Genomic DNA, 27,734 nt, shown 5'->3' with positions numbered 1-27,734 from the left:
AACAAGTTACAATTGGAACTGCCCGTTCTCCCATATGACACGATCATCCTGTCAGCCAATGAGAGGCGGTTAAAGTTGTTGTCTGTTCCCCTCAACCAATAGGAGGTCCTTCCTTATTTTCCACAACGGCCAACTGACTCCATAACCGTAACCCAGTTTCCGTCTGTATTTCATCCATGTACCCCTGATACTTCACCTGTGGTAAGATTCCGCCAGGTAGGAACCCATTCCTTCCCCCACACACCCCTCGAGTACAGGGTCAAACCATAACTCATTCACCTCCGCTAGGGTGAACGTCGGACTAGAATTCTCTGGCCCGACCCCGCCTGCCCTCCACTCAACTCTTACCCAATCGTCTTTGTCCGAATCAGACATCGTCGTCATCATCGTCGTCATTGTTCTGCCGCCGCCTCCTCTTGTGACTGTGGCTCCTCTGAGGCAGCGTGCCGACAGGGCCGCGGCAGAGGACGTACTGCCGCCAGATCTTGCCGAAGGCGGTGCGGAACTTCTTGATGCGGAAGGCGTAGACGATGGGGTTGACGGCGGAGTTGGCGTGCGTGAGCAGGATGGCGATGTAGAGGAGGAACATGGGCTTCTGGCAGCCGGGGAAGAAGAGCGTGATGCAGTTGATGATGTGAAGCGGCAGCCAGCTGAGGGCGAACAGGAAGAGCACCAGGGCCAGGGACTTGGCCAGCTTCAGCTCCTTGCCGTAGTAGCGGCTCGGGTCCGTGTGGCTGGCCGTCACCTGGAGGGAGAGGAAGGAAAAATGGGAATATTTTTTATCAGCAAAGGATTTAAAAAAAATAAAAAATAAACTATATTATTGTATGATCGTCCCTGGTGGTTACAGGGTATTGTGTTAAAGCACAGGTTTGGAATTAGCATTATAAGCCATAAGGTTATTTACAATCATATAACGGACGATATCAAAGTTTAATCAAACGGTGCACTCAAGATATAGCCCGTTGCCACTTACACACTCAATGGATTCATTTGATGTTTTGGCAAAAAAAATCACCACAAAGTATGCTTCTGATCGGCTTTTATTGATCATATTATATCCATTGTTTTGCATTGACAACAAAGCCAGATATGTTTAGATTCATCCATGTCCCATATTTGTTTTGATCAACAAACACTTGCAATTTGCAACTAACACTATCAATGAAATACCAGCTGCAAAGCAATCCTAGGCTTCTCGACTAGTTGTTGTTGTTGTTGTTGTTGTTGTTGTGTAGACCTGTGACCCGGAAGCGGCTCTTATTCTTCTACGGTAGCCTCCAAACTCAGTCAAGACCTCCCAAAGTTCAAGTGGAAAAAAGTTCTATGCTAAATGATAAATAAAACCTGATCGGAAGCATACTTTGTGGCGATTTTTTTTGCCAGAACATCTACGGATACCAGTGACCACTCGGTGAGTTTCCTGTCTTTGAAAACTAGATTTTATGGTGTTTTTGAGGGATTTTGTCTATGCACCTATGGATCCATTGAGTGTGTTAGCGGTGACGGGCTATATCTCGGGAGTACACAGTTTGAGGAAACTTTGATATCGGCTGTTGTATATGATCGTGCATAACCTTATAACATGGCTTATAATGCTAAATTCCAAACCTGTCCCTTAAATGTTCCAGAAGTCCATTGTGAATTTTACTTTTTTAATAGGTTTGGAACCATTGCCAATTGTATTGTTGCATAACCTGTGAGAACAGACAGAGAACCCACAGAGACTAGAAATTTGTGGGATTTTGGTGCTTTGTCATATTGAATTGGTAAGAATTTTTTGATCTCTTATCTTTATATTCTTTTATTGTGTTTTATCTTCCATCTTATTTTTCCTGCTTTTTGTTCATTTTATGTCTGTTTTTATATGAAGCACTCTGCATTTACAACCTCGGTTGTAAAGCACTTTGAGCTGCATTTATTTGTATGAAAGGTGCAAAACAAATCACTTTTTATATTATTTTTATTATTATACTTATAATAATAATTGTAATAATAATTATTATTATTATTAGTAGTATTGTTATTATTCTTGTTATTAACTAATAAATAAAATAATAATATTAATAATAGAATTTAATGTTACTTCTGGCCATGGCAGCTGTATAAGCTCCTTTAATTCTTCAATCATTTCAATAACACTACCACTACAGTACCTGATTTCTTATCTTCATCTTCTTTTTATTATATTTTAACTCCATCTGCTTTTAAGTTCATTTTTTGTCTATTTTTATGTGAAGCACTCTGTGCATGTAATTTCCCTGTTGTAAAGCAGTTTCTGCATTTCTTTTGTATGAGGTGCTATACAAATAGTTTTATTATTATTATAATTATTATGATTATTATGATTACTTTCTGAAAAATCTGATATTTTGGGGCTTCCAGTCCGAGAGTGAGCCAGGCGGTCGCCCACCTTCTTGTTGAGCTGGCGGTGGATCATGTAGAAGATCTCGGCGTAGATCAGTAGCATCAGCACCAGTGGTGGCAGCACCCAGCCGAAGAAGTTGAAGTAGACCATGTAGTCCATGCTGATGACGTTCTCGAACTGGCAGGTCACCAGGAGGTCGGGGGTCACCTGGGAGCCATTCTCGCGGAGGCTCTGCAGGTTGTTCCAGCCCATCATGGGCATCAGGCCCACCACCATGGCCACCGTCCAGCACAGTACCACCGCCATGGCCGCCCGGCGCCGCGTCACCACGCGCTTGTAGCTACGCCCACCGCGGGGACCAGAGAAGAGCAGTGAGAGGGAGGTTAGGGAACACGGTGCCTGTGGTGGAAGGACCTGCCCACTGACGTCAGGACAGCAGAGTCGCTGCCCATCTTTCACCACAGGCTCAAAACACACCTCTTCAGGAAATACAGAACTACCAGGATCCTCCCTCTTGAAGATCTGTCGTATTTATATTTTGCTACTCAAGCACTTTGGCGTTAGCACTAGATTATGCTCTTAATAACTTGTTTAGAAAGGAGATGCACTTGTGAGTTCTGGTGAGTAGTACACTGACTACCTATGTTAAATACAATTATTGCAAGTTGCTTTGGATAAAAGCATCTGCTAAATGACTGTAATGTAATGTTGTTGGGTGGAGGAGGGGTGTGCGTGTTTGTGTGCTCCAGTGTACAGTATGTTTGTGCATCTTTGGCCACAGAGCGTTATAATTTATCTGGTTAAATGTGCCTGTGAATACATTTCCCCTCCTACAATATTAGGTATCGATTCAATTCAAACAACTTAATTAGTCCCACTAGGGAAAATGTGTTTAATGCAGCATGTTGTATACAGAAAGTATTAATATAAAACCATCTCACCACATACAGTCAACAAGTACAGAGCTAAAAGCAGATTATTTACTTATCTTGAGTACCTTGAAAGCACTCTATAACACAATTCATCAGTCAATGAATAGCTTGGAAGCACTATATAGCCTACAGTGCACCGCTAGGCTATCAGAGAACCTATAGGGAGTTTAACAGACTGACCACAGAAGGGATCAAGGATTTGGAACAACGGTTTGTTTGTTCTACTGTTTTGTCATACAGTATCACAGAACAGTAAGAGTAGAGCATGGGTTGAAGGTATTAAACTTATGGGCATGGGTTAAAGGTATTAAACTTATGGGCATGGGTTAAAGGTATTAAACTTCAGCCCAACAGGCAATCTAGCATAATGTGTTCCAGTTTGATCACAGCCTACAACATAACCTGACAAAAATGATTGTTCCATCCCAAATTGGCCCCATAATGATTATGTCATTACAAAATTTATTGCAGTCTAAGGACATTATACCCTTCAATAAATTGTTTCACCCTTCAGGTAAGAAAAATAATTATTTCTCAATAAGTACTACCCCTTCCCGATCATGCCGATATTGCTTATCAGAACAGATCTGAATCTCATCTGCGTTCTCTCAATGTAGTTTACAGTCTTTGCAGATTCATTCTGAGGTGTCTGTTTCGTACCCAGCATTGCCTTATGTACGAATCGCTTAACAGTATGTCTCTAAATGCCAGAAAGCATTTTAATTCATTTTTAAATGTATTTTTCGTAACTATTCTTCTTATCTACAGCAATACCTCGTTCCATGCACATCCCCATATTCACTTAAGACATGCTCGGTAACCGTCTTTTTTTGTTCCCAAATTTACTAAAGGAGTCGGCGCCGGCCCTTTAAATGTAAAGTCCCATCTGATTGCGATAGCCTGCCTGACTCCCTCCGATCCATTCCCAGATAGCAAGCGGATGTGTAATAATTCTAGGCCATATATGAGCTGGAACTAAGCCACAAGGGCCAGATCTGGCCTGTATATGGCCCAGATCCGCTTGCTATCTGAGTTTCCTCACTGCACACTTTTAGGACATCACTATTCGCAACTTGTTCTCATTGTTTCTGATTGTGTTTAATTCTTTCTAAAGGGTTTGTTGGGTGCTGGTGGGTTGGGGCCGTTCTTGTATGTGTCTATGTGTTTCTGGAATTTTCTTTTGAGTTGCTGTACTGCTCTTTGTGTTTCAAGAACCCCCAGAAAACAAGATGATACATCGCAAGGGGTTTATCCTTCAATAAAGTCTATTATCTGAAAATGGCTGAACTGTGTCAACGTTAAATTGTACTCATGTTTCAACGCAATGCTAAATTGTACTCATGTTTCAACGCACAACAAAAGTAATGCATTGTGAATGGATGTATTCTAGGATTCTGAACATAATAGCCCATAGACTTCTACAGAAAGGAGAAAAGTGTGTGGACAATGAATAAAATCTTATCTCTGCTAGTCTAGTCCTAGCTTTCCAAGGTTTTTTGCTGTCGTACTGAACAGAATCCATGCTCATATTTCAGAGATATCCAAAATGGAATATCTGGACTACAGTATATCCTCATAAGTCTTTACTTTGTGATTGGTTCTGGGCTGAATCAGCCTCTTCGTCGTTGTCTGTGTTTGAACTGTAGCTTGGCCCCTGAAAAATGTTGATACAAGCACCCAGCGGGGATGAGTAATGAATCTGCAGAAAGACACCTAAGCCAACTTCCCCCAAACTGAATTCCTCACATGGTACACACACACACACACACACACACACACACACACACACACTCACACACACACACACACACACACACACACACACACACACACACACACACACAGACGCACACATGCTCACACATTGTGTGATGATGACACAGAGTAGACATCACACAGGATGAATGGGTGCTCACAGGACGAGACCCCGCTGAGTAATCTAGCACAAATCTGTGACAAGATAAACACTCTGCTGCTCAATATCACAGAGAATACACACACATGCACACACACACACACACATACACCCACACACAGACAGCAATCCGATCAGGGCCATATACAGGCCAGATCAGGCATTTGTGGCTTAGTTCCGGCCCATATTTGGCCCAGATCCGCTTGCTATCTGGGCATGCATTCACACACACACACACGCGCACACACACACACACACACACCCACATGCATTCACACACACACACCCATTCACACACATGCACATACACAAGCACACACACATTCACTCACACATACACACGCACGCACACATACACACACACATACACACACATTCACACACGCATACACAAGCACGCACACACACACACACACACGCACACACACCCATTCACACACACACACATTCACACACACATACACGCGCACACATACACACACACATATGTACACAAACATTCACACACACATACACACGCACGCACACACACACACACACCCATGCATTCCCACATATACACAGTGTTTCCGCTGGTAAGGTTTTGCCGTGGCGCACCGCCAATTTTACAATTTGCCAGATGGGTATACGACAATATTTGAAGAGGAAGAGAGAGGAGAATGATGAGACCAGTCAGGTAGGCTAGGTAATTGAAGAGGAAGAGAGAGGAGAATGATGAGACCAGTCAGGTAGGCTAGGTAATTGAAGAGGAAGAGAGAGGAGAATGATGAGACCAGTCAGGTAGGCTAGGTTATTGCCGGCTAGCCATGATTCACATCAGGGGGATTCAGGAGCAAGGCAAGCTACCTGTAGGCTATCAGTTATGCCCGCTTCCCAGGGACCAGTAAACTCTGTTCGAGCAAGAGGAATGCCTCATGCAGGTGTCTGATCAGACAAGTAAAAAAAATGAATATGATAAATTGGCCTTGTGTTGCTAACGTTACGTAACGCTATCTGAAAATACGGTTTGAGCTGAAGCGGAGCCTGCTCCATTTGAGCTACGTGCTGCTGTCTGTCAGTCGGTCAGCCCTTCAAGCGAGCGTTGTCAAGGAGACATAAACCACAAGCGCGAGTAGGTTCTGCAACTTTCGTGCGAATCAGGCGCAGCGCTGCCTGATGGATTGTGCGACGGTCTTTTTGGCTGGCTGCACTAACACTAGCTTGCGTTAATGTTCCTCCAGCCACCTAAAATGTGCCAATCAAAATAACAGAAAAAGCAACAAATCATTTTGGCATGTTTAAAGACTAGCTTACCTTTTTATTTATTTATCTACAGCTGCTGTTATAATGGTAACCTGCAATACATTTGATTAAAATATGTCTATAAACCATATGATTTATTAAGTGCTTGTGTGGGTTTACTGTTTTATCCCGTCCAGTTACATGTAATTAATTACATTTTAAGCTCTAGGACTTTACCAGCCTTACGAGATAAATTAGGCCATCTTTATAGACCTACTCTTCAGTTAATTGTTTTTTTTAGGCAGAGGCAGGGATTGTGGTATGAGAGGACAGGACTGTGACACAGGCACAGAGTGGAGGCACAGGTGAGAGAGAAGAGGAGAGAGAGGTTGTTGAGAGGAGCGCAAGAGAGGAGAGAGGAGACGGAAGGGGACAGGAGAGAGGAACAAGGGAGGAAGAAGGGTGGACTCCGATCCCCCGCTTTTTCCGTTTCGAAACTCTCGACTCTTATTTTCACACACCACCACACCAAGAGATCAGTTTCACAGGAAACACTGCATACACATACACACCCACACAACCACCCACACACATTTACACATACACACACACATACACACGCACGCACGCGCACGCACACATCCACACCCACACCCACACCCACGCACACACACACACACACACACACACACACACACACACTTATCATCTCAAAGGGCCTCAAGTGTTGCACTTTGAAGAATGGACTTTCTTCTCCAGCGTGTCATCCTCACTGTTAGCACAGCTGCCTGGTTGCCAGAACTGAACCGAGTGTGACAGGTTCCACCACCATTTCTCAGCCTTGCTCTCTGTCTGAGGTGTAGGCTACTATACTCAGACTATAATACTCTGGACTGTATTGTGTGGTGTAGGCTACTATACTCAGACTATAATACTCTGGACTGTATTGTATAGTGTAGGCTACTGTACTCAGACTATAATGCTCTGGACTGTATTGTATAGTGTAGGCTACTGTACTCAGACTATAATGCTCTGGACTGTATTGTGTGGTGTAGGCTACTGTACTCAGACTATAATACTCTGGACTGTATTGTGTAGTGTATGCTACTGTACTCATACTATAATGCTCTGGACTGTATTGTATAGTGTAGGTTACTGTACTCATAATGCTCTGGACTGTATAGTGTAGGCTGTACTCATAATGTACTGGACTCAGCTATATTGTGTAGTGCAGGCTACTGTACTCATACTATAATGCTCTGGACTGTATTGTGTAGTGTAGGCTACTGTACTCATACTATAATGCTCTGGACTGTATTGTATAGTGTAGGCTACTGTACTCATACTATAATGCTCTGGACTGTATAGTTTAGTGTAGGCTACTGTACTCACACTATAATGCTCTGGACTGTATAGTTTAGTGTAGGCTACTGTACTCATACTATAATGTACTGGAATGTGCTGTATATAGTGTAGACGACCATATCATATAACTAGATACCCATTGGAACCATCAGTAATTGGCCATTTAGTCCGGTGGAGGCAGCTGGAACACTGGGGGCGGGGCTCTATTCGGAACAGTATTTCTATTGGCTGGCGGCTTGGATCAGTATTTTATGTTAAAATTAGCCAAAACGTAAATAAATTAAAAATCTGTCCATGTCACAGCCTGTAACACAGTGACATGATGTTCAGCGACGGGAGCACCTTCGCCATCAATGAAGTGGCCATGGACAAATGTATGGCTCTGGACCAATCAGATCACAAGATGACTTGTTACTGTTACCACCCTGTATTAAACTATGCTATATTTCAGATATACACATAGGTTTGGTTTGGTTTGTAATAGGATCTCACGATACGATACATTATGATACAATACAATACATATTGTGATACATTGCAATACTCTACATAATGTACTGAATTTATTCAAATACAGCTGAAAATACAACTCCATTCCCTGCTCCCTGGAGGTGATCCTGAGGGCGGAGGGAATGGAAGGACATTTTAAATCCATTTGAAGCATGAATTATGTATCTATGACTGAATTCTAGGCTAAATTTTCTCTCTCTATATATATATATATATATATATGTGTTCCCTGTCTTGTTCTGTATATTTTCCTTGAGCAAAAAAAAAAAAATGTTACTGTATCGATACTGTACTGTGGAAAATCGATACAATATCAAGGAAAAAATATTTATAAGTATTATAAATAAGTAAAAAATATAAATAAGTATTTCTGTATCGATTTTATTGCACAAGCCTAGTTTGTAAGTGCAGTGCTTCAGCAGCCAATGATATTAAGGCTGTCCTATTCCAGCACCCTTGACAAAGTGAGCGTTTTGCTGTCAGGTCTGACAATTACATTGCCAGCCTCAGAGGGCTGTGTGGCAGTCTGAGAATACGTCTTTTTTTTTTTCATTTAGCAGACCGTTTTATGCACAGCGACTTATAATTATGAGCTTGTGGGGTTAAGTGCCTTGTGTAAGGGCAGGTCGTAGGCAATGATTGGTGGGAAGTCACTTGTTAAATAGCCTGACCCGGCCTTGAACCAGCAGCCCTTCGGTCTCTGGTCAGATGTCTTATGACTGGGCCGACTAACAGCCCAGGGCAAATCAACTCAGGGCACATCTGCATCCTCTGAGCAGACGGAACTGGGGAAGTGAACTGGAGCTCTTTGGGGAGGAAAGTTGTGCAGTTTGTGATTTGGGGGAAAAGACTTGAATTCTGAATTTGGTTGGCAGCAAAGAATGGTAATTAAAAAATCTGTAACTCTTGCTTGCTACAAAATCAAGCAAGATGTCTTGCTTATAAGCCGCCAAAATAGCACATACCATTTAAAATGCTGGTTCTTTCATATATATAGTCAATTTCTCCACACAGCTGATAAAACCAGAACAAGCTACATGCTGGAATATTATTCTCTCTCTCAACGCTCGGAAAGTTCCACTTGTCTAAACAGTGTTTTGTCCATTCCAGGTTTGATGTATTCCAGGATTGCTTTCTCAAGTGTATTGAGCATTTAATCATCTCTGAATCAACAGAGAATCCCCCCCATGCACACACTTTCCTTGTTTCAAAAGCTTTTAAGTGAGGAATTCGACTCACAATTGATCATCAATATTTCATACAGCACAGAAGCAGCTGTAATTTTAGCGGAGTGTCACAGTTGGAGCTGTGGGATATGGCTCTTCTCTCAAATCATCCAGATGCAGGTTGAATTCCAATGGCAAAACACCCCTCTCACAAATTCTAACTTCCACATGCATTCCACATGTGGGTGCGAGAGGCTAGATTAAGTGGCTGGACAAGCATACCTCTGAGCACTGTGGAATTCAACAGTTGTAAAATGCCTTAGAGGCAAACAGAAAAGTAGCCTTCCTATCTCTCCTACAGACTCTCTGAGTGCGAAGAACAAAATCGCCAGATATTCAATATGGTGCCTACCTAGCAATGGCAACCTCGTCTACAGTCTCTATGATTCTGTAGATGACAGCATGTCTGTGGGCTGTTGGTCTGACAGCTCAATTCTCTCTCTTTCTTGTCTCTCTGTCACACCTATCAAGGACTTTGCCCAGTGACCTTGACTAAACAAGATTAAAGGCGGGGGAAGTGTCAGTTTTATAGTCTCTTAGCCAACATTTAGAGTCAAATACTAAAAAGTAAAATGCATATTAGGGCAACCTGCCAATTACAAAGTAATAACACCTAGCTATTTTAAAGTTCTAATGTTACCAGTAGTTATATCATAAATGCCCAGTATTGCTATAAAAAAAAATATATATCAGGTAGCCAAGTAAACTTGTTTGACCTATTGTAAAATAGAGTTACCTACTACTAGAGTTACAACAGGGTTACCCAAGTCTGTTTTGGAAGGATGGAGGAGTATAGGACAGGAAACCACACTTTGTCTCGTCTTTACCTCATCGGTATCTTGACCCTCAGGTAGCGGTCGACGGCGATGGCCAGGAGCGCCAGGATGGAGCTCTGAGTCAGCACCAACACGGTGCAGGCCACCAGCAGGCAGCTGTAGAAGTGGGTCGTCAGTCCGATGCTGATGGTGATGGCGAGCGGGATGACGAGCGCCCCGACCAGGATGTCCGCCAAGGCCAGAGACACGATGAAATAAAAGGTCGTGTCCCTCAGCGCGCGGTTGATGCGCACTGCCCAGACCACCATCACGTTCCCGATCACCGAGGACACGGCGATCACCACCTCCATCCCGATGTAGAGGGCTTGGGAGGCCGGCAGACCCGATGACATCTCTGCAGACTCTAGGGTAGTGTCTCAGAAAAGCAGAATGCACAATATCCCTCTATGCGTTTTGGAGCCCCACAGAAGTAACTCTTCTTTACGCATACTCATCCTCGGGGGGTATTACATTATTTGAGGTAGCGTGGGTGGTCCTTTAGGACAGCGCGTAAAATAGCCCCATCTTGGTAAATGACATTATAGCAGACACAATGCTGTTGTTCCTATGACATCCGAGTAAGGAAAAAAAAAGTTACGCGAGTCCAAAGGGAAGACCCCCCGGATAATGCAAATACGAGTCACGAGGAGGGTCTCCACGCGCAGATAACCACCCTTTTACAAATCCAGACAGCATCATCCCCACTCATCGTTACTCACAGACAGACTAGACAGACCCGAGTAGTCTAAGCAACTGGAGACGTGTGTGTGGAAACGGTATGTTCTATCGTCACGTTTGTCTGTAACTCGGTATAAAAACCGTCCCTCTCTATATCAGGGTACACGCTGCCTTGCGTTAAATCCTCTCTTGGATAGCTGAATTCAGCCCCAGGTACAGCGAGATAGACTACTTTCGTTCGATGGCATTCAAAACAGCAAGAGAGAAAGAGGGAGAGAGAGAGAGAGAGAGAGTGAGAGAGAGAGAGAGAGAGAGAGAGAGAGTGAGAGAGAGAGAGAGAGAGAGAGAGAGAGAGAGAGCAAAAGGGAGACGCGGTTGGAGAGGACAGGTCCTAAAATAATTCGGTCTCTTGTGCATTCAGCTGCAACGCGAGCTTCAACACCGTTGTTACCCACCGCTCGTTCTCTGCATACTTCCAGTTCAGTCACATGTACCTACGGACCTCATAGATCTCACTCACGCGATCCCTATCCGGGAATGAATGACGGATGGTGGCGGGATCCTGACAGCGCTGCCCGTTGCGCACGTGACTAAAGCCACGCTAGGCTATTAAACGGACATAATAGCCCATAGCCTATATGGCATATCATTCAGGTGCCAATGAAGGCGAAGAAAGAATAAAGACGAAGACCAATTTTTTGTTGGGGGGGGGGGGATTTAATGAAAGCTATTTCATAAGCCAATTATGAAGTGGTCTGAATTTGTCATGAAACCTTCCACTTGAAAAGTCATTTAATTGGCTTCGTAATTGTGTATAGGCCTCCATGAAGGGATTCTGAATGGACTGAGAGGGGAGAGGGCACGGAGAGATGACAGACTGAGGAGAAGAGAAGTGGAATAATGGGATTTGAATGTTCTTCTACCTCAGAGCATTGCTTGCAAGGTATGTAATTAAGGTTCCTTACGGATGATGTATCACAAGAAAAAATCACTTACAATATCTCTTCATCACTGGCATGAGAGTTCAAGGAGAGGCTTTCACACTTCAGACCTTGTGTGCGAACAAGTGTGTGTGTGGGGGGGGAGTGGGGGGGAGGTTGAGCATACGTGTGAACAACATTTCATGTGCCCTCTGTGCCCGTTATCACAGATGGCTAATGTGGCTCCCTCAGTATTGTCTGGGTATGATAGCAGAAAGAACACCAGGAGAGACTCATTAGGAGAGACTCATTAGGGAGACTCATTAAGGATCCCGACACACAGGTTGCTCCCAACGCAGACTTCCCTGGAACCTGGTGCCATTTCTACAGTTGGGGGTGATGCCAGGATCCCAGCTGGCTGAGAGTGGCAGTGGGAATTGAACCAGGATTGTGTGGAATTTAGAAAGGACCCCTGCTGTTTGATTGAATGACAACCCCACAGCAGTGCACTGATACACGCATGCGCACACACACACACACACACACACACACACACACGCACACACACACACACACACACACACACACACAGACAAACCCATCCACATGATCCTCATAAGCACATGCTCAGAAGCATGTGCATACAGTAGGTACACACACACACACACACACACACACACAGCAGCAGAGTGACATGGGTTTGTCAGGTGGTATTAGAGGTAGAACCATGAGGAAAAACAACATGAAAACAATGCTCAGTTATTCAGAGTAATGGTACTGACAAAGGAATTGATTGACCTCACTGAGTCCTCGGGAGACCTTCTGAGAGAGTTCTACGATGGTGAACCCTTCGTGCAGGTCCTGGGTACTGAAATACCCTGCACCTCTAGCTAGGTTCACAATCCAACATCCGATTAACTGAGTTGAATGGGTTAGCTGTAGCCTCTCACTCGCTAGGATCACAGACTGTCGACCTGGGTGCTTGGATTGTTTTGTGTGTGTGTGTGTGTGTGTGTGTGTCCAAGTGTTTTTTTCTGTCTGTTTATTATCTTTCTATCCTTCTTTACAGCCTGTGTGTGTGTGTGTGTGTGTGTGTGTGTGTGTGTGTGTGTGTGTGTGTAGCTACCTCCGCCCCCGCAACAGTGCAGTGCGAGAGGTTTTCGGTGGCGTATGTGTGTTGGTTGGTTGGTTGATTGTTTAGCTCTTTAGCAGGATTACGCAAAAACTACTGGATGGATTTTCATGAAACTTGGTGGAGGGGTGTACAGCAGCAACAATTACATTTTGGAGCAGATCCAAATCACGTGGCGGGTCCACAAGCCGCCCAAATACGTCCAGGCCGGCCATTCACCTCCATTCATTTTTGGACTATAGGATTACATAGAAACTACCAGACCAATTTTCATGAAACTCGGTGGAGGAGTGTAGCAACTTAGGACCCATTACATTTTGGGGCAGATCTGAATCACAGGGAAGGTCCACGATCCACACAAACACAGCCATTCACCTCCATTCATTTTTTGGACTTTGGCTCAAGAGCGAGAAATTCCAGGGGAATTGAAATGGGCATATCTCGACATGGGAAGGTGACAAGAGACATGGGGTTTTGGATTGGCAAAAAGCTATCCGCCAGATGGATACAGCAATACCAAACATGTCCTGCTGGCACGTAAGTCTGCGCGTACAGAGCCATGAAATGCGTTCATGGGCGGAGGTCTGTGCTCCCCAGGCACCATTTCTGGTTCTGACTGTTGTCCTTTTTTATGTGAGTATGTCTGTCTGTCTTGCCTCTGTTCATAGTTCTGTATGTGTGTGCTGTAATGAATAGGAAATATACACAGCATGCATCTGCATGTTGGCTTTCGATGTGTCATACAGCACAGTATGAGGGAGAAACTGGGTTAGAGGATGAGGAAATACTGTGTGTGTGTGTGTGTGTGTGTGTGTGTGTGTGTGTGTGTGTGTGTGTGTGTGTGTGTGTGTGTGTGTGTGTGTGTGTGAGTGTGTGTGTGTGTGTGTGTGTGTGTGTGTGTGTGTGTGTGTGTGTGTGTGTGTGTGTGTGTGGCCAAGAAGTTCCCAGAACCCGTGGCAGCGTGGGGAAAGATGACCCACAGACTAGCTTCCGCAGTGATTTAATTTGGCAGTCTAATGTGATATTTATGTTAATTTAGTCTGACAGTCTAATGTGATATTCATGTTGATTTAGTCTGGCAGTCTATGTAATATTTATGTTACTAGTCCTAGACTTCACTTGGTTCATGTCGTCTGCTGACTCTACTACTTTTAACCACAGAACACGGAGGAACACTTTGAACAAGAGGACAGTTTTGTGAGAATATGGATACATTTTGGATATATCAGTATAGAAGTTGCTGCACTTAAGTTTTATTCATAGTTTTTGTCTCATTGAAATGAATAATGGGATGTTCTGCTGTGAGTGGTGGCAGTTGGTGATTTGAAAATACCCACACACTTTGCAAACTGTTGCTACTTCTACAATTTCCACAGTACTTTCACAACAAAAGTTCAGATATTCATGCTTTCACTCACAATTATCTATGCAATGCCATTCATATTTTTTTGAAATATTCAGTGTTTTTGAAATATTCATGCACGCCATTCACACAAATGGTGGAATGTTCAGTTCCCCACTCTAGCTGCAGTTGGTAGTTTCTAATTCATACCCATTTTCTAACTTTCTACAAATTTCTAATCACTCTTTCAGTTTTTAAGCTACACAGACATATTGTATATCAGAATGTTCATCTGCTTCTCAGGACTCACGGTGCAAATATCTAAGATGTGACATTTACACTTCTTGAGATATGGCTGTCTGAAGTCGGCCATGCTTTCCTCATGCCTGCCCTCTAGTGCTAGTGTGTAACAGTATTAACAGCTCCCGCTTGGTCAGAATCCCATGCTCCGAACAGACGGGCGCACACATGGATGCACACACAGACACACATGTCACGTATTGTATAGAAGCGGCTGCAACGCTTAAAAATACAATATATATTCATGTGTATGGAGGTCAGAGGCCAACTGCAATTACACTAAAGTCTACTCTCAGCAAAGACGATGGTATCATTAAAGATAGGCCTATAGCTTGCACTGAGATGAGTACTTAGTAGGTGTCACAAACAATTTCACAATGTTTATCCTAACGTTTTTTCCTGATGGCCTTCATCAGAGATGAGTACCTTGTCAGTGTCACAACCAATGGCTCCATGTAGCTATGTGTAAAGGACAGATTCTCTGAGTGCCTTCTGAGAGAGAGATTATCTGGTGTGGGGATATGACTGTTGAAATGAGCAAATGACTGCCATCACCATCAAGGGAAGAACTTTGCAGAACAGATATTTATGCAGAGAACTCTTGGGAAAATTCCAGTAAGGCATGAAATATGGAGGTCACTTTATGAGGGAGAGTAGTGGTCTGAAATTAGAGCCATCCCATGAATAAATTAGAACTCTCAAATAATACAGTGCATCCGGAAAATACTCATATCCCTTCACTTTTTCCACATTTTATGTTACGGCCTTATCCCATAATGAATTCAATTCATTTTTTTCTCAAGATTCTACACACAACACCCCATAATGACAAAATAAAAAAAGTTTTTTAGACATTTTTGCACATTTATAAATAAAATTAATAAAAACATGTGTTCGTATGTATTCACACCCTTTACTCAATACTTTGTTTAACCGTGAAAGTACAGTGCCAACATTCCGAATATTAATTAGATTTTCCCTTTATTACTAGAAAGTGCAGTTTCTCAGCTTTTGGCTTTTGCCGGTGACACGGTCGTATTCAATTACAGCCTCAAGTCTTCTTCATTATGAAGCAAGCTTGGCACACCTATTTTTGAACAGTTTGTCCAATTTCCATCTTTGTAGATCCTGTCAAGCTCGATCAGGCTGGGAGCATTGGTGCACAGCCATTTTAGGTCTCTCCAGAGATATTCAATCGGTTCGAGACTGGGCTCTGGCTAGACCACTCAGGACATTCACAGACTTGCCACTCCTTTGCTATCTTGGCTGTGTGCTTCGGGTCGTTGTCCTGTTGGAAGGTGAACCTTTGCCCCAGTCTGAGGTCCAGAGAACTCTGGAGCTGGTTTTCATCAAGGATCTCTCTGTACATTGTTGCATTCATCTTTCCCTCGATCCTGACTACCTGTAGTTCCTGCCGCTGAAAAACATCCCCACAGCATGATGCTGCTAACCACCATGCTGCACTGTAGAGATGGTATTGGCCAGGTAATGAGCGGTGCCGGGTTTCCTCTAGACATGACGCTTGGCATTCAGGCGAAAGAGTTCCATCTTGGTTTCATCAGACCAGAGAATCTTGTTTCTCATGGTCCGAGAGTCATTTAAGTGCCTTTTGGCAAACTCCAAGCGGGCTGTCATGTTCCTTTTACTGAGGAGAGGCTTCCGTCTGGCCACTCTACCATAAAGGCCTGATTGGTGGAGTTCTGCAGAGATGGTTGTCTTTCTGGAAGGTTCTCCTATCTCCACAGAGGAACGTTGGAGCTCTGTCAGAGTGACCATCAAGTTCTTGGTCACCTTCCTGACCAACGCCCTTCTCCCCCAATTACTCAGTTTGGCTGGGTGGCTAGCTCTAGGAAGAGTCCTGGTGGTTCCAAATTTATTCCATTTACTGTATGAATGATGGAGACCAGTGTTGTCGTTGGGACCTTCAATGCTGCAGATTGTTTTGTACCCTTCCCCAGATCTGTGCCTCGATACAGTCCTGTCTCAGAGGTCTACAGACAATTCCTTTGACTTCATGGCTTGGTTTGTGCTCTGACATGTACTGTCAACTGAGGGACCTTATGTAGACAGGTTCGTGCCTATCGAAATCATGCCATACAAATGAGTATGTAAAAAAAGAAAATTAATATAGTTAAAACTACATGATGAAAGCAAGATTACAAATGTAGGTCTTAAGATCTCGCTTAAAAGCTCCCACAGTTCCGGTTATCCTTAGGTATTCTGGCAGAGACTGGGGGCATAAAAACTGAAGGCTAACCCTAACCCCATGTCTCTTGGTCCTGGCTCCAGGAACTGTTAAATGTTCAGTGCCAGAGGACGTCAGGGACCTACTTGGTTTATAACGTAAAAGCATGCCTGATATGTATTCAGGTGCATGACTATGGAGTGCTTTATTAACTAATAAAATAATCTTAACATCTATTCTAAAACTGACCGATAACCAGTGTAGCGATTGTAAGATTGGTGTGATGTGTGCCCTCCTTCTGGTATTAGTGAGGATACGTGCTGCAGCATTTTGTATCATTTGAAGTTGACTAATAGCTTTCTTTGGTAGACCAGATAGGAGAGCGTTTCAGTAATCCAACCTGCTACTGATAAAAGCATGCATTAGTCTTTAAGTGTCAGCCTGGGAGAGAAAAGGTTTTGTCTTAGCAATGTTTCTCAGGTGATGAAAAGATGTCCTTGTCACGTTCTTAATATGGGCCTCAAAATTAAGATCTGAATCAAACATGACACCTACTGTACAGTAGATTTCTGACTTGACATTTGGTGTTCACTGTCAGTGTTCTTAAGTGCCCAGATAGTCTCTCCCTTTCAACTTTATCAGCAATGGTCAGCACATCTGTTTTATCCTGGTTTAACTGAAGGAAATTTTGTGACATCCATGCATTTCAGTCGAGATCACTTTAGTCAAAATTTACCCATTTATTTTGCATGCAGCAAATACAGCATATGAATTTTGGTGGTGTGCTCTGTTCGGGGGCCCCCTGCCTTCCACAGCATGTGGAAAGCGCGATAGTAGGGGGAGGCAAAATCTAGATGTTCCCCCCCTCTGGGCAAGCTTGGCCCAGGGTGCCGGAAGAGGGAACGGCATCGTTTTACCCCCCTGCCTCTATGACGATCAGAGTGGGCCGCGATCGGGAAGTCCCTCTGAGTTAACTCAGCCCACTAAGACTGTCAAAGAGAGCCACAGGCGGACTGCTGTGCATTATTGTCCCTGGCCTCCACGGGCCAACGCTTCGTGGAGTTCCGAGGGAGTACAGCCTAGAGCCAAAGAGACTAAGCAAGTGAAGTTCCCTGGCACCAGCACACTACCTACTCTTCTAACTACTCTACCTACTCCACCTCCTTCTCACAAAACAACAACAAAAAACTATTTAAACCATGTCCTTTATTCAAATCATTGTCAAATTAAGAGACGATGGCAGTGTTTCTTTTGTAATTATATCTTAGAAATGTCATCAGCTAAACCCCACAGCCCTATCTTGAGGTGGATTCTGGTTCAGTTGTGCCTTGTATTGTGCTAGATAGGGTTAGGGTTAGGGTTCCATTGGGTTCTGAGGGAGTGATGTTATGATGGTGGTGTTGATGTTGAAGATGATGATGACAATGTCATTTGGACGTTGGTTGACAATGATGATCAAGCACTTTAGTATTGCCTTTGTTGTTTTTTATCTGTATAGTGTGTATTTAAATTAAATCCTTAGCTATTACACATATTTATTTCCGTGATTTGTATTTCTTTTTAACTGTGTCTTTCATATGCTCTGTATGATGCTGTGTTATTGTTTACTTTTATATTGTGTCATTTTAGGATGCCAAGGTCAGGGACCACAGATGAAAATTAGTAAATTGTATTTACATCTGTTGTTCATTGATATGCATTTTCCCTTCTCAAATAAACTGAAATGAAATATGTTCTGTACTGTATTGTCTTGTTTTGTCTGTTGGCCACAGAAGCAGTATTCCTTCGGGGACAAAATAAACATGAGCTGAGCTGAGTTGGTCGCTGAAGCGTGATCGTTGGGAGAGAGAGAGCGTTCCCTCATCGGCCCTCTCTGGCTCCCGCTGAATGGAGGGGATTGTTCCACTGCTGCGGCTTCTCGTCACGAGCAGGGCCTCTCGCTGACATCTTCCAGCTGATGTCTGTACGTATTCCACCAAAGGAGGGGTTCACAGTACGGGTGGGGAGGCAGATGAAGCTTTTGTGCAGGGTCTGGTTTGGTCTGAACCTTCACGACGTTGAATGACTGGGGGTTCGAATCTCCCTGAACTGCAATTTACAGTAGACCTGGGCCATCAAGCTCCTTGCAAAACATTTTCAATGTCCCCTAAACATATCTGTTTTTCTCAACAGTTTAAATTTGAACCAAATAGGGTTGATATGGGGCCTCTATGGGCACATACAGATACATGCTATGTCATTTTCTTCACTTATAATCCCCGTCAATACACATTTCTCCTGCCTCTGTGAATCACGTCCTGAGTGAATTCACTGTGTGGGAGAGGCACTTACATTGTTCAGAGCTTCACAGCATTTACTGCCCTCCAAAGAATCCACTCATAGAGCGGGGGGTGGTGTTATGGGCGTCTGCAAAGTGCTGCACTGTCGAAAAAATGATGTTTTATTTCATGATAAACCAGAAAGTGAATCTTTCTTTGTGGATTTGGGTGAAGTGTTTTTTTTTTCTTCCCTATGGAAAATGAAGGGTAGGATCTCTGTACATCGCCCCCTTTTTCTCTCTGTAAAGCATGTTGTGTTGCCTCATAAAGTTTCATTGGATTTGATTCGGATTTATAATATATCCAAGAGACAGAGAGAAAGAGAGAGGAAGAGAGAGAGAGAGGAAGAGAGAGATACTATAATTATATTGCAGCTTTTCCCAAACCATAATGATGTGAAACTTTGGCACCTAACAACCGAATCGGCATTTGAATTAATTCTTTAATCGGCATTTTAAAAGCCTGGGTGAACCAAGTCTCATAATAATGCACACAAGCGCTAACGACCTGAGGGAACAGCAGGAGAGAGAGTCTGTGAGGGGAGTGGCAGAGCGAGCCAGACGTTCCCCTCCTCCAAAATCACCATCTCCACCATCCTGCCTGTAATATCCCGTAGCTAGAAATAGTCTAGGATATATAATTGGCTGATATGTCGTCTCATTTGCACACATCAAGGGCCATGTTAAGATGCTTGATGTAGGAGCTCTGCACAAGATAGACATTGCAATAAAGTACAATCAGCTATGATCTCCTCTCCTGTCAGACTCCTATAAGACCACTAAGAGTGACTATAGAGAGCTCACAAAGCATTACACTACCCAGGACTGATCCCCACCCTCAAACAATCCAACGGATCTCTGCCGCCATTTCCAGCGGATGTGCTCTCATTACGCCCAATGTCCACATCGCACACCACCCAACACTCCACCGGGATGACCTCCAAGACCACGTCCACCCAACATTCCACCTGGACGACCTCCAAGACCACGTCCACCCAACACTCCACCGGGATGACCTCCAAGACCACGTCCACCCAACACTCCACCTGGATGACCTCCAAGACCACGTCCACCCAACACTCCACCGGGATGACCTCCAAGACCACGTCCACCCAACACTCCACCGGGACGACCTCCAAGACCACGTCCACCCAACACTCCACCGGGACGACCTCCAAGACCATGTCCACCTAACACTCCACCTGGACGACCTCCAAGACCACGTCCACCTAACACTCCACCGGGACGACCTCCAAGACCACGTCCACCTAACACTCCACCTGGACGACCTCCAAGACCATGTCCGCCTCCGCAAAGGCTCAGCGATATTGGCCAGGAAGCTGAAGGACGTCGCCTTCGGACGCTGCCCAGACGGCCCCCCTCGGGTTAGCAGACGACGCTCCAGCCTTCACCCCGGTGACCTTTAACCCCCCCCTCCCCCCCCGCCGCCACCTATCTGGGCTGGATTGTAAAACTAACACAAAAATATAGATATAGCCAGGTGTAAACCAGACTCCATCAGTCACTCTCCCAGACTACAAAGAAATCAAAATATCATCCATCAAACACCCCTTAATTAAACATGGATGAGATTCAGGAGAATCATAATTGGTATAAGGCAGAGTTTACAAATTTTATAATAACAATTAAATCAGCGTCACACCCAGATTCCTCGCAGTCTGAGTTGGCATCACCACTGTGTTGTCAGTGGTGATGGCCAGGTCCCGGTGTGGGCAGCCCTTCCCCGGGAGGAACAGCAGCTCAGTCTTGTCCAGGTTGAGCTTGAGGTGGTGTGTTGTCATCCACTCTGAGATGTCAACCAAGCACGCAGCTATGCGTGTCTCCACTAGTGTGTCAGAGGGGGGTAAAGACAGGACCAGTTGGCGAGCGAATTACAGAACCCAGAGATGTAGTGTGTAGTGAAAACAGAAGAGGACCCAGGACAGACCCTTCTGGAACTCCCATAGATTACGTGGTTGCAACATGGACCGTCTCCATGACAATGGGGAGCGACCCGTCAGGTAGGATGCAAACAGGGAGCGTGCAGTGCCTGTGACGGCTTTCTCCTCAAGGGTAGAGAGGAGGATCTGGTGGTCTACCGTGTCAAATGCTGCTGACAGGTCTAGTAGTATCAGGACGGAGGAGAGAGATTTTGCTTTCTGTAGTTATACTCAGAGCTAGATAGACTATTGCTGTCGGTTCGGTCATATCTCGCTAGCTAGCTAGCTAGCTAGTAGCTGAGCAGAGCCGAAGAGCACCTGTTCGGCCAACAATGCAATGTGCATGGCTACAAATTATTTATTTATTTATTTATTTATTTAACTTTTGTCACCTCTAAGTATCGGTACCCTAATGTCACTTACACTGCACATGCTGACGACATACATCACGAGTTGAAGTGGCGCTCACTCACTAAGCGAGTGGCCTTCTAGTTGACATATATGGTCACCCAAAAAATGGCAAAAATATGCCTTTTTTATAGACTTCCAAAAGGCATTTGATTCAGTTTGGCATGGTCTTTTTTATAAAGTTACTGAAAATATACAACATAATTAAATCAATGTACTGTATACAGCCAATATATGCAGCATCAAAATTGACAACAAAAGAACGTTCATTCACCCAGAGACGTGGGGTACGACAAGGCATCAACTAATACTCAACTCTAGTGAATGTAAGCCTTCAGGCTATCCACAGTAAGGCTCTCCCAAGTGGTGTTTAGTAGAGCAGAGCCGTACTCTGTGTCTGTGTGTGGTGTTATTTTGGTATATGGAAATGAATATGTCCTGTGCGTTGGCAGAAAACAATGATGCTTATTTTAAGACTTTGGAGTTGTCCTTCAACTTTAAACTCGTCCTTCAACCGTGGGAAGCATCCTGCTATGAGCTCAGATATAAGCCACCTGCAGGCAAGTTTAGCATTAAGAGAACACTGTTTGGAAAAGGGCAGGCACTTTCAAAAATACTTGGCAATTGGATGAACCATCTGTCTATCACCATCTATCATGTTCTAACTTCAACCGCTCCTTGCTGTCATCACACCTAAACCCGCCCAGCGTAGCTGTTTGTATTTCAAATTCCTCAGAACCAACAACGATTGGTGAGACTGTTTTCTGATCTGGCATAAACGGATCTCTATAGAGAGCATTCAGCCTGATTTGCGAGAGGAACAGAATGTGAACTTGCCAAATGAGGATGGCCTCACGAGGCTAGGAGAAGAGGCCCATGAGGGAGGGATCTATGCTGTGAGTGTCGCTTATATTGGCAGTCTCTCTGTGGAGGTCTGCTCTCACCTGTGGTTGGAAAAATTTACAAATGTGTTTCTTCCCAGCATACTGTAAGTAGTGGTTTAGGCTGGTGTAATGACAGCACATCCAGTCTCACGGAAGATGCCGTGAGGACTGCTACAGGGAACGTTAAGTCAACAAAGTCAGTGATTCCTCCCTATTCACATTAATGGGGCAGAACGATGTTTTGTTGTAAAATGTAATGTGCATATCTCGGTAGTCCTTTGGCTCCTATCAGCCTCTTTCAGAGAATGTTAAATTGATTACAAAGTACATGAAACCATTTCAGCGGCAACAATGTCCCCGTTGAATATCTGTGTACAAGACCGTTTTGGTCTTTTCAATTATCGGTTTTGACACAAAAAACAGAATTGCGGTAGATTAAGATTTACCGTTTATTCGTTTTGAAATTACAATGCAATAACAAATTATTTGATGATACCTCGACCAAGATGCAGTGCACAACATCACTAGCTAACACACACCTTTTATCCTCCAGATGAGCTGGAGACCCGACAGCTCCCAGCTCATCTCTGCCTCGGGGGACAATGACGGTGAAGCTGTGGGACATGGGCACCAGCACGGCCCTCAACACCTTCAACATGGGCGCAGACGTCATGGACCAGCAGCTGGGCTGCCTGTGGCAGAAGGACCACCTCCTCAGCATCTCCCTGTCTGGCTACATCAACCACCTGGACAAGAACAACCACTGTGGTGAAAGATGAGACAATTCATTTCACCACTGTGGGACAGAAAAGAGCCGTGACCGTGTGGATCGACTGCAGAGGCCTCGGAGTGACGGGGCAGTCGAGTGTAGAAGTCAGGAGGGGGTGTAGGGCTTGACCATGGCCTGGAGGTAGGAGGGGGCTGTTCCTTTCATTGCCCTGTAGCTAGTACCAGAGTTTTAACCGTGATGTGAGCTGCTACAGGGAGCCAGTGTAGAGAATGGAGAAGGGAAGTTGTGTGGGAGAACCTGGGGTGGTTGAACACCAGGCGAGCTGGAGCTTTCTGGAGAGCTGTCAATTTATTGTGTAAATTAGCGTTATTCCTTATAAATATAATACGAATAACAATTTGTCGCTTGGTGCGTCTTTGCTTGATGTAACATGATCATGAACGTGAGGAGGCACTTTAACAAACTTTGCTTGGCTCTCTGAATGGAACATTTACATAAAAAGTTCCAGATGGAACTGTTGATAAGAACACAGTCATACAGCAATGCACTGTATGCATTCTCTTCTAGAAGGAATTTGCAAACTATACAAGATATTCAAGCCTCACCTCAATGCAAAGCATGCTGGGACGGCTGTTGCCCCAGAGGCGGAGGAGAGTGGAGGGGAAGAGAGAGCACTCGTTCTCTCTGAACCACCAACAGGTGAACACCAGGAAAGCAGCAGGACCAGACAGTATCACAGGGCGGGTCTTCATGGCGTGCGCCGACCAACTGGCTCCTATGTTCACAGTGATACTGATATTCAACCTGTCACTGGTCAAGTACATCATCCCCACATGCTTCAAGAAGTCCTCCATCATCCCTGTACTGAAGAAGCCAAGACCAGCCTGCCTCAATGACTACCACCCAGTAGCTCTCACCTCCGTGGTGATGAAGTGCTTTGAGAAGCTGGTCAAGGAACACATCTGCTCCTCACTGCCCAACACACTAGACCCCCTACAGTTCACATACAGACCCAACAGATCCACAGAAGATGTGATAGCTCACATCCTCCACACCACCCTATCTCACCTAGACAAGAGCAAGGAGAACGTGTTGGGCTATGTGAGACTGGTGTTCAGTTCAGTTCAGATTTCAACACTTTAACCCCACCCAGATGCGACACCAAGCTCAGGGTCCTGGGGCAAAACAATGCCCTCTGCAAGTGGATCCTGGACCTCCTGTCAGACAGACCCCAGGTGGTGAATATATACAGAGAGAGAGAGAGAGAGAGAGAGAGAGAGAAAAATAAAACAATATATTGACTTTGAAAGCCACCTTTTGTAATATATTTCCCATGCCAATAAAGCCAGACAGAAACAGAAAGAGAGAGAGGGAGGAGAGGGAGGGAGAGAGAGATAGAGAGAGTTATATTGAGTGATAGAGACAGAGATAGATAGATAGATAGATAGATAGATAGATAGATAGATAGATAGATAGATAGATAGATAGATAGAAAGATAGATAGATAGATAGATAGATAGATAGATAGATAGATAGATAGATAGATAGATAGATAGATAGATAGATAGATAGATAGATAGATAGATAGAGAAGAGAGAGTGTGTTTGGGCGTGTGAGAGTGTATACTTTACATGTGTGTATTGAGAAATAGTCAAAGTAAAGTGCATTATAAAAGAGATATTAAAAGCAAAACATAAATGATTACATAATAAAAATAGAAAACCATAAAATAAGTAAGATCACACACAATGGTATCATAAAATACAATAAAATGTGAAAAGAGGTAAAGAAATCAATTAAAAGCAAGGTCATAAAAGTACATTTTTAGCTCATAAAAGTACGTTTTTAGCTGCCTCTTAAAACTGTCGACAGAGTTTGCTTGTCTAATCTGAGGGGGGAACATGTTCCAAATCCTTGGTGCGTATCTACTGAAGGCAGGATCACTGTGCCTCTTGCTGTTTGACAGGCACCCTCAGCAGACCAGCAACAAGCCATCTGAGGGAGCCATTTGGAACACACTCCGACAGGCAGTCTGACAGGTAGGAAGGTACTAGACCATTCAAAGATTTAAACACAGGTTTTTTTTTTAAAAGCCAGTGCAAAGATGCTAGTATAGGTGAAATATGATCTCTTTTCCTGGTTTTAGTAAGAATTTGTGCTGCTGAGTTTTGAATAAGTTGCAATTTTTTATTTTTTTTGGCAGACCAGTATAAAGTGCATTACAATAATCTAATCGTGAGTAAGTTTCTTGGCATCCTCTAGGGAGAGGAAGGGTCTGACTCTTGCAATGTTTCTCAGATGATAAAAGGCTCTCTTAGTAACGTTGCAGATATGATTTTCAAAATTAAGATCAGGGTCAAGGATAACACCCAGGTTTTTCACTTTTGGTTTTAACTTTGTGGTCAGATTTCTGAGTTTACTTATTATGTAATTTCTTTGGGCGTCTGTGCCAACAACAAGGGCTTCCGTTTTTTCCTGGTTTAGTTTAAGAAAATTGTCATTCATCCAATACACAATACTGGAAATGCAGTTACGTAAGCAGAGGATGTAAGTGTGATAGAAATTTGAGGGCTTATGCAAAGAGATGAGTTTCAGCTGTTCTTTACTGGCCTGGCCATCCTGTTTCAACCTACTGACCTCTGTGTGCCTGGTGTCCTCATCCTTTGAAGCATGTAAGAACAGACCCCTGCCCTGGGCATTTCATGGTTTATGGCAGGATAACCTCTCTAGGGGGTAGATATAACGACATATCCAGGCCTTGTTTATGATCCTAGTTGTAGTGGTGTAGGACATGACATAGTCTACTGACCACAAAACAGTTATTTGATATTGTGGTACTTTCTGCCTCAGATTGGAATGTGAGAGATCTTGATAAGAGATGCTCAGAGACACACTCTGTGCTCCCCCATCCCCCTTCGCGACGTCCTAAGGGCCACATCAAAGGACTCCCCCAGACTGAGTCATGCTCCCAGTGCCAGTGTTTATTCTTCAATGGGGGACATATCTGTGAATAAACAGGGTTTGGGGAGCGAACGGGCTCAGAGCAGTATTAAAAATTGTGAATCCAACGTGTGGGTGTGATTAAAGATGCAAGTGTTTGGATTCTATATGTTCCGGCCAATGTACTGAATATGATAATGTCATTTTTACTAATGTCCTTCCAATGTGTTGGTAATGAGATCGGATTAAAACATATCCTGAAAATTGCTGTTTAATTCTCAGACCCCCCCAAAGAAGGGGTCATGAATCAACTGGCCAATCACCGAACTGGGGTCACAAGCACCCACCCCCGACAAGCCGCAGGTATTTAAGATGTGAGACGCCATTGTTCTCTCTCTTGTTTTTCACACTCTCTCTTTTTGTTCTCTTGTAACCCTCAACTTGGGGTCCGTGTTTCCCCAAGTAACACGTGACCCAGGATCCAAGCTGTGTGCCGGTTGATCAAATCAGCCTGTATCTGTGGAATGCTGAACCGCTATCTAAGAACTCTGAGTCGACACAGGGGCTTAGGAATTTCCACCAACTCTTCAAAGAACCACCTCTGGCGAGAGCAGAGGTTTTGAATGAGATATTTGCAACTTGTGAACTCTGAAACTGAACTTTGAACTCCGCGAACATCAACTTCGCGCAGCAACGCTACTATCACTGTTTCAACGGGAGCGCAGGTGCGCTGCCCCTTCATCAAACCGAGCGACCATCAGTCACGTGCCTCCTCCATGCTTCGAGCCAGACAACACCGCCCGGACAACGCGCTAACACACCGCTACTAAGGTTGTATCCAACAGTCTCCTATGATTGTGGTGTGAGATGCCAAAGTGTTGTTTAAGCTTAGAAGGCTTAGGATAGGATAACCCATGACATCATACTTTTCATTTCTGCTGTGTTTTCATATTGCCACATGTGTTTTTCCATCTATTATTGAATCGTGTTATAATATTATTTTGATAATTGATTAGTATAACTTCAATAAATATTATGAATTTTTTATCACGTCCTAGCGTCATAACATTATCTTAGGTCACTTGATTGAGTCAAGGACTCCGCCTACAGAATGAGATTGATGAATAAATTAGACTATTGATAAAGGTTATCTGTTTCTCTGTACATAACAGAGTGGTGCCCCATACGAGTTGACTTAATGCCTTAAATCCATTTTCCTTCATATTTGTGATAACCGCGGTATAATCATAAATTATACAGGTCATAGTCAGAGCTCTAACCCCAGAACACGCTACATAGTGTTTACTCAACTGTGGTCTCCTATTGTGTCATTGTTTTTGCAGAACCACGTGGTCATATCACTCTGTCATATCACGTGTTGAACTTTCGACCCTGTTGGTTCACCATTGTTGATGACGTATCGCCATTGTAGATGAAGTGTAAATGATGGGTTAGCCAATCAGATTCTAGAAATGTCATATCCCGGCCTAGCTTTGAATATAAGAGCGGTGCACAAGAGAGAAAGTTAGTTATTGGGTGAATCCCTACATTGTGCTCCATTCAAGAGCCCGGTTGCAACTATATTTTTGAAATAAAGAACCAGTCT

At 43.9% G+C, this 27,734-nt stretch overlaps 1 protein-coding gene across 1 annotated transcript; it reads right to left on the bottom strand.

The window, feature by feature from the left end:
• Positions 1–367: 367 nt before the first annotated feature.
• LOC311315153 (adenosine receptor A1-like) lies at positions 368–10,705 on the bottom strand (the record flags this gene model as incomplete). The annotated part of the gene is made up of 3 exons (XM_084445754.1): positions 368–745; positions 2,414–2,708; positions 10,365–10,705. 3 exons carry the CDS (start codon positions 10,703–10,705, stop codon positions 368–370), a joined length of 1,014 nt encoding a protein of 337 aa, XP_084301880.1.
• Between the last annotated feature and the right edge of the window lie 17,029 nt (positions 10,706–27,734).

The sequence above is a fragment of the Borostomias antarcticus genome, assembly GCF_949987555.1.
Source record: "Borostomias antarcticus genome assembly, chromosome: 11".
In the NCBI taxonomy this organism is placed as follows: domain Eukaryota; kingdom Metazoa; phylum Chordata; class Actinopteri; order Stomiiformes; family Stomiidae; genus Borostomias; species Borostomias antarcticus.
The sequence above is the reverse complement of the archived record's forward strand: the minus strand, read 5'-3'. Positions and strand labels throughout refer to the sequence as shown.